Here is an 8,932-nt window from a genome sequence, read left to right as displayed (position 1 = left end):
TTTTAAGTTCTAAAGTATTATGTAACAATTTTAGAGAAAAATGACTCCTATATTATATGTTATTTAGATTTTCTAAAATTGTTTGGCATATTATTACATTTTAAAATAAACAAAGAAAAAAGAGACCTTTGGAGGCAACAAAAAAAAATCAATCAGGCAAAGAAAATCTACCATTAACATTAGTCAAGTTGTTCGTCCGCCAAACATTCATGCACGTAAAGCAGTTTATTATATAGACCCAACCAACAAGCCTCCACTACCCAGTCATCTATTCTTTGCCATCATCTTGTAGCAAGACATTCATCGGATTATACGAGCACTATTAGAATCTAATCTCAAGCAGTCATGATTCGAATCTAATCTCAATTACAGTGTACCACCTCTAAAATTAATTGAGCCTAAAACCTAGTTAATTATATATATATATAAAGCAATTGATCAAAAGGAATTTTTAAAATACGTATCTAAAATTTAGATTTCTTAAAGAGTGTATTTATTTATTTATTTTTTTTACTCCTATCAACCGCTATGATACTCCATCCAAAGTACAACACATAATTTCTAAATAAGTACCAATGGTGTTATATTTTGAAAATCAAGATTACACTGACACTATTTTTGAAATGTAATAGAACAGTGGTTGTGTTGTTCTTTATAATCTGACACTACAATAATATTATTTTTTTAGTAAAATATAAAATAAATATATTTAAAAAATCTGAAAGTCAAATGCATGTTTCATAATTCCGCAACTGTAAGTGCTTTGGTAATTGTTGGAAAAAACAACCAACTCCCATCAGCTCATCCTGAACAACAGAACACTACTCTCCTTCTGCCTTTCTTCATTTCTTGTTATCTTATTTTTACAAGACCTTCTGCCTTTCTTCATTTCTTGTTATCTTATTTTTACAAGCTTAGCTATAGGGGTGGACATCGGCCGGTTTGGTGTGATTTTACTCTACTACGATTTAATTTTTTCGGTTTCGGTTTTGAAAATTTCTAATCCAAAATCAAATCATTTTATTACGGTTCGGTCCGATTTTTGGTATAATATGGTTCAATTTCTACGGCCGATTATATACAATTTATATAATGAATTAAATTAGTTTTGTGGAACTATAAATATTAGTTTAGAGACAAAGGAAAATAATAATTTATAAAATAATTATATGATTGCTAGCAGGCACAAGTAACAAACAATAGATAATCCATCTTTTACCATCTACAACATGAAATTGTGATTTGTGAACGATCCAATCCAATGAATCCATGTCACCACCACAGTCCACAAATATCAAATTAGCATAACTTCAAACCTCAAGTTTCAATTTTTACTCGGTCAATACAATCTTGATAATCTTTCAATATACAATTATACACATTTCTAAACATTACAATTAGAAAGTGATTATGAATATAATAAATTAAATATGTAAATTTACTGTAACTAATTGATAATATCTTTCTCATCCTCATCTTCAAAAATCCTATTGAAGAAAAACAATAAATTCATTATAAGTTTACAACTACCAAGGATAAGTCACAATCTTGTAACAATAAGTAAATATGTGAATTTAACTTACAACATTTCATTGGAATGATTATATTTCAGACTTTTCAGTTATGCAAGAACTCAATCAAACAGTATTCAAATCTAAAAAAATAAGAAAATTATTACAAAACATTAAATAACAAAATAATTGTAACATAAATAAAACAGAAAAACAGACACAAAATTCTTACCAGATTCAATCTCTTCAAGATAATCCAAGTCTTCTTTTACTTTAATGGGCAAAGTTTTTTTTCGGAACCAATCTTGAAGACATATGAGAGCTTGCACTAATCAAGGAGTTAATGAACTTCTAAATGAATCAAGAACACGCCTCCCTGTGCTAAAAACACTTTCCGATGCCATAGTAGAAATAGGAATCGCTAACACATCATGAGCCATCTCAGCTAAAGTAGGAAATTTGGAAGAGTTAACTTTCCACCAAAGCAAAATATCAAAATGTTCATTTGCAACCTCAACATCATCATCAAGATACCTATCTAGCTCAGTCTTAGCATCCATATTTCCACTTTCAGCCTTATGCCTTAAGTATTCTTGTTGTATTAGTGTTCTTTTGTGAAGACTTTCAATGTTTATAACTGATGGCTCAACTCTGCTAGTGGATGATCCTTGAGAGATTTTTGAAGTGACCTTCCTATATTCTTCAAATAAAATAGTCATATACAACTTTACTTCATCTCTTATTTTCTCTCCTTTTTCTTGTCCATACATTCTCAAAAGCACAAAAGCCACATAATCAAATTTGAAACGAGGATCAAGCACACAAGCAATAAAAATCATCTTATTCATTTTTTCCGAAGCACCCCAATATATATAAAATTTAGCTTTCATCCTTTTTGCCATCATTGCCAAAGAAATATCATCATTATCTGCCAACAACTTTAAAACACAAGCAAGCTCAACTATTTCATGAAAGTGGACATTTGAAGTGACATATAGTGAACCTAAAACTCTCAAGGTAAGATTATAAAAAGATTCAAGAAACTTCTCCATTTTTCTCACATTTTCCCAATCACCACTTGTCAATGCACCTACATCCTTTCCATCTTCACAAACATGGGTAAGAAGATGTTCCAACAGTCCAGGATCATGAATACCATAACTTATAAAAGCATTTTCAAATTCCAAAGCAGTTCTTAACATTAAGTAGGTAGAATTCCACCTAGTAACAACATCCAAACACAAAGACTTTTTACTTGTTATCTTTTCAATTTCACAATGGTCTTTGAATTTTTTTAGCCTTGCAGCAGATTGTCTAATATATCTTATAGCTTGTCTAACTCGTCTCACAGAATCTCCAACTTCTTTCAAGCCATCTTGAACAATGAGATTGACTATATGAGCCATACACCTCACATGAAGGTGTTGACCATCCATTGTAAAATATCGAAAATGGGCGAATCATCATAACGGAATTTTCCAAAATTTTTAGAAATTTTTCGGAGCTCGTATGACAAGTTTACGGGGATAAAATTGGGTCTCGGGAAAGCCTGTTTAAGGTGCCCCATGTAAACGAGGAAAAGTTTAATTTTCTTTTCCTTTCTATTTTCTTTTTCCTTCTCCCCACTATTAGTTTGAGCCCTAGAGTCAATCATGTGATGATTTTTGTATGGACTCGATATATCATATTCCTATATATTTATAAAGGTATTTCTTTATGGTTATTATACTTACTTGTTTTGGTGCCAAATAACTAAGTATAATAACGTCCTTGAGTAGAAGGTTCTTATCTATATCAATCTATTAGTTGAATCGATAATGAAATGATATAGAGAACACTACTTTTGATCATTCCTAGTCAAGTATTAACATTCAGGGACAATGTTAATACGATGAGACTAGCATGTAGGTCAACTCAATGACTTGATCTCACAAGTCATGGATATAAAGATATCAAGTTGACACATGGGTATGCATTGGAGAATGTATACTGAATGACCCGCCATGAGAAAGTATCATGGATCGTTATATCAGTGTCATATACTTTCTCATGTGACTATTAGTATGACTATCAGTCCTTGGACCTGAAGTCACAATGGTTCCCTACATAAGGAGTTGCATACTTTGGCTTCGTCAAACGTCACCCGTAAATGGGTGGACTATAAAGGCGACTGCTGGGTATGTAACAAATTATGAGGAGCGATGTGAGTGATGTAAATGAGATCTATCCCTCCTATATGACGGGAGTGACATCATGATTCTTGATAGAGTGAGACCACTAAGTGCATGGTCATGCCCAAATGAGTCAATATGAGATATTGAGCTCATTTGATTAGAGTGAATCTACTTGGAGTTCAAGACATAAATTGATTAGAGGATGACACGGTTTATGCCTCAATTGATCAATTTAGATGTCAAGGATAGAAGGACATTGTCACATATTGTGAGAGTCACAATTAGTAGTCACAAAGGTGATGTTAGATCTCAACATTCTTGTAACTTGGGTAGTAATGATGTGTTGCTAGATACCGCTCATTACTTATGTTTCTAAATGAGTTTAGGAGCATCGCCAACGTTACAATAACCTATAGGGTCACACACAAAGGGTAATTAGATGGAGATTAGGTTCATATGATGGACCAAGAGGATTAGGTTCATGTGATGAACCAAATTGAATTAAGAGTAATCTAAATTAGACTAATTGAGTTGGACTCAATTTGATTCATATGTAGAATGAGTCTAATTTAAATTATGATTTATTGATTCAATTTAAACCAATGAATAGAGATTCATTAAATTAAATTGACTTGAATCAATGGTTAGATTTGATCAACCATGGGAGATAAAAAGGTCAAGTTTGACTTGACCAAATGCCACCTCATTGTGACTTGGCATGAGACCGACCAATGATGGTGTTCCACATCATCAAGGCTACATCATAGATGGTGTTCCACATCATCAAGGCTACATCATAGTGTGCCACCTCATGAGGAAGACTAAGAGTCATGACTCTTGGTATTACATGGAGGTTTAAAACCCTCATTTATGTGGCCGGCCACATTAGTGCAAGCATTTGTGCTTGTTGTAACTTCTTCTTCTTCCTCCTCTCTTCTCTTGTTCTCTCCCTCTCCTCCATTGCCGAAACCATGCAAGGGTGCTAGCACACTCTAAGTGGTTTCTCTCCACCTTTTGCCCGTGTGGATACGTGTAGACGAGTGTACACTTGACACTCTACGAGATCCGGCAACCGTTTGGACGAGCGGGATAAGTAAAGGGCATCGCGACAAGGGTAACACTCTTATCATGTAGATCTAAGGTAGATCTAGGATAAACAAACATGTACATGAATTTTATTTATCTTCGCAAGGATCCGTGGCAAGACTTCGAGGTTTCCACAACGCAAAAAGCGGTTTTTGCGGGTCAAAAGTCCCAACAGTGGTATCAGAGCCACGTGCGAAGCGTGTACATGTTTTGTATTTGTTTTTTTGAAAATGTTTCAGATCTGTATGTTTCTGTAAGTTTACTATTTTTATGAATTTTGTGAGTAATTTTCTTGTAGAGGCGAAGCAACAAGTGCTTGGACACTTGTAGGCTTCAACTACCGAGAAAAATCTTCCGAAACGGCAAGATCTCGCCCAAATTATTTTGGGACAGCGGCTTAGAGTTAGATCAAGATGGGACACTCGCGATATTCATTTCGCGAGTAGGGGTGCTGCCCCTAACCCCGCAAGGGGCATTGTCCCGCGATCGCGCCCGAAAATCGCTAATCGGGACCGCTGGGAAGTTGTGACTCATAAAATTGATAAAAACAGTAGTAAAATTATAGAAATTTATGTAAAATACATAATTGAGAATTATGTATAATATTGTGATGGTCATGGCCCAAAAACCCCAATTCGATTGGATAAAAATTGTGTTGTAATTCATAATATGGCCTGCGCGCCATTTTTGTGTTGTGCGTACTGTATATGATATGCGACCTGCGCGTCGTGCCTCTTTTCTTATGTTCCTGTTGTAAATAGATTTTAGACTCGAATGTAACTCGAGTTTCATATTTGTAATGTATAAAATGAAGCGGTGGAAGGTCTACTCAAGGAGTTACGAGGAGGGTGATTTCAACACATGACGGTCAAAGGGAGGTGCTTGAAGAAGCCGATGACCCTTGGTTGACCGTCCGATCTTTCCATTAGCTTGAGAAGATCATAGTAGGGCCATTACCTCATCACAATTTAATTAATCAGTATATATGATTGCTTGTGTGTATGTGATGCATGCTAATGTAAGGTAATTAGTGCCTTAATGCGTATATGATACACATTCATGATTAGATTAGATCTTAATCAAGTCAACTCGAAATGCCTACCAAGTTTTGATACCATCACTACCTCGATCATTTGTTGTTGTTGAATCTGCCAAAGCAGAGCAACGCATATTATCTTGGTAGGGTGCGGAGGGACAATCTTGGTCCCGCCTATCAAAGCTTGGGTGAGTACAAACTCAATTAGATTGAGTATAACTAGTTAACTCAATTTGATCGGGTATAACTATAGGTATTTTCCAACGGTTGGAAGATAGGATAAAAATCACATTTATATTAAATCTTGGGCGATTTAGCCAAAGCTAACTCAAGTTTTAATATAAATGAGGATCTTGATCCTATAAACAAGAGTTGCATAGAGATGTAATTGATAATTAGTTATCTACCGATCATACTAAGTCTTGGGCGATTTAGCCAAAGCTAACTCAAGGCATAGTATGATGTGGATCGAATTATAGCCCATTAATATGAATCTAGTAGTGTGGTTTGACCACATCCATGACTTGATTTTACAAAAGTTCTATAATTCAGTGGAAGCATCATTTAGTTAAAGGCCTAATTAAATGATAAATGGAATATGATATGTACTCTCTGTTTTATTTATGTTATAGATTGCGATGTCGACAAACATGAACACTTTCTCCCTGCGTTCTGTCCTTGACAAGGACAAGCTCAATAGAGCTAATTTCTTGGGCTGGTACAGGAATCTGAGAATAGTTCTCACACAAGAAAGAAAATTGTACGTCCTGGAGCAGCCCATTCCCAAGGCACCTCCTGCCACTGCCACGCGAGCTGACTGAGATGCTTATAAGAAGCATCAAGATGATGTATTAGATGTGTCATGCCTCATGCTCGCAACTATGAACTCTGAGCTTCAGAAGCAACACGAGTTGAAGACTATTTATGATATGGTTGAACATCTTCGTCAACTATATCAAGGACAAGCAAGGCATGAGAGATTCGAGATCTCTAAGGCACTGTTTCAGTGCAAGATGCAAGATGAGACTCTCGTAGGTCAATATGTACTCAAGATGATTGGGTACATAGATAACCTACAGATGTTGGGATTCCCACTTGGCCAAGAACTGACCACTGACTTGATCTTGCAATCCTTGCCAGAGAGCTACAGTCATTTTGTCATGAATTACAACATGAACGAAATTGATGAGCCATTGCCTGAGCTGCTAAGCATGTTGAGAACTGCTGAGCTCAACCTTAAGAAGGTAAAGCCCAACTCCATTTTGATGGTGCAAAAGCATAAAGGCAAGGACAAGCCTAAAGGTAAGGGAAAGTCCCAAGCCAAGGGCAAAGGCAAGGTAATGAAACCTAAAGGAGGGGTTGCCAAGGATGCTACCTGCTTCCACTGCGGTCAGACTGATAACTGGAAGAGGAACTGCAAAGTATACCTGGAAGATCTTAAGAAGAAGAGAAATGAGGTTTCTACTTCAGGTATATATGTTATAGAAGTCAATCTCTCTATTTCTTCATCATGGGTATTAGATACCGGATGTGCTTCTCACATTTGTACTAATGTACAAGCACTGAGAAATAGCAGGACATTGACGAAGGGCGAGGTGGACCTACGAGTAGGCAATGGAGCACGGGTTACTGCTGTTGCTGTAGGAACTTACTATCTATCTCTGCCCTCTGGGCTTGTACCAGAATTAGATGAATGTTGTTATGTGCCTGCTCTTACAAAGAACATTATTTCAGTTTCTTGTTTAGATAAGAAAGGTTTTTCATTTATAATAAAGAACAAATGTTGTTCCATTTATTTAAATGATATGTTCTATTGTAGTGCACCTCTGATGAACGGACTTTACATTCTAGACTTAAAAACCCCATCTATAACATAAGTACCAAAAGGTTCAAGTCAAATGAAATGAACCGAACTTATCTCTAGCATTTTCGCTTAGGTCATATAAATGAGAATCGCTTATCCCAACTCCATAAAGATGGTTTGCTGGACTCATTTGATTTTGAATCATATGAGACATGCGAGTCATGCCTACTGGGCAAGATGACCAAGACTCCCTTTAGTGGACACAACGAAAGAGCAACTGACTTGTTAGGACTTATACATAGTGATGTATGTGGCCCTTTCAATGTCACTGCCAGAGGTGGTTATAGGTACTTCATTACATTTACTGATGACTTCAGTAGATATGGTTCTGTGTATCTGATGACACATAAGTCACAATCCTTTAAAAAGTTCAAAGAATTCAAGAATGAAGTACAAAACCAGCTAGGCAAGAGTATTAAGATACTTCGATCAGATCAAGGTGGAGAATACCTTAGCCATGAGTTTCGTGACTATCTAGCTGAGTGTGAGATTCTATCCCAACTCACTTCTCCTGGAACACCACAGTGGAATGGTGTATCTGAAAGGAGGAATCGTACCCTATTAGATATGGTACGATCTATGATGAGTCACACAGATCTTCCTATATCTTTTTGGGGATATGCTCTAGACACAGCAGCCTTCACACTTAACCGTGTTCCATCCAAAGCTGTGATAAAGACACCATATAGGATATGAACTGGGAGAGATGCCCAGGTATCTTTTATGAGGATTTGGAGTTGTGAGGCTTACGTTCGACGTCAAGTCTCGGACAAACTGGGGCCCAAATCCGATAAGTGCTATTTTATAGGATATCCCAAGGAAATGAAGGGATATTACTTCTACATTCCCAGTCAACACAAAGTGTTTGTGGCTAACACTGAGGTATTTCTAGAAAAGGACTTTGTTTCTAGAAAAACTAGTGGGAGTACGTTCGATCTTGAAGAAGTTCAAGATATGGACCATAGCACTGAAGCCTTGATGGAAGTTGAACTGGAACCACAAAGTGTTGTCGATGATGAGATTGTTCCACAAGGAGTTAAGGAACAACAACCAGCTCAAGTAGACCTACCTCTTTGTAGGTCTGATAGGGTACGTCGTCAGCCTGAGAGATACTCATTTCTCTTGTCTGACCATGATGACGTTATGCTCGTTGAGAATGAGCCTACCTCCTATCAGGAAGCTGTGATGAGACCAGATTATGAGAAATAGCTAGAGGCTATGAGATCCGAGATGGAATCCATGTACACCAACCAAGTATGGA

The 8,932-nt window shown here is 36.5% G+C and overlaps 1 protein-coding gene across 1 annotated transcript; it reads right to left on the bottom strand.

Moving 5' to 3' along the window:
- Window positions 1-1,843: 1,843 nt before the first annotated feature.
- LOC122004485 (zinc finger BED domain-containing protein RICESLEEPER 2-like) lies at window positions 1,844-2,917 on the bottom strand. The gene has a single exon (XM_042559363.1). The coding sequence runs from the start codon at window positions 2,915-2,917 to the stop codon at window positions 1,844-1,846; it is 1,074 nt and encodes a 357-aa protein (XP_042415297.1).
- Between the last annotated feature and the right edge of the window lie 6,015 nt (window positions 2,918-8,932).

This window comes from Zingiber officinale, chromosome 7B (genome assembly GCF_018446385.1).
Source record: "Zingiber officinale cultivar Zhangliang chromosome 7B, Zo_v1.1, whole genome shotgun sequence".
NCBI lineage: Eukaryota > Viridiplantae > Streptophyta > Magnoliopsida > Zingiberales > Zingiberaceae > Zingiber > Zingiber officinale.
Note: the sequence above shows the minus strand (reverse complement) of the source record. Positions and strands in the feature narration are given on the sequence as shown.

Bases quoted from the DNA above. Each gene is read 5' to 3' on its own strand.
- LOC122004485 (XM_042559363.1), bottom strand. From the start codon at position 2,917: ATGGCTCATATAGTCAATCTCATTGTTCAAGATGGCTTGAAAGAAGTT.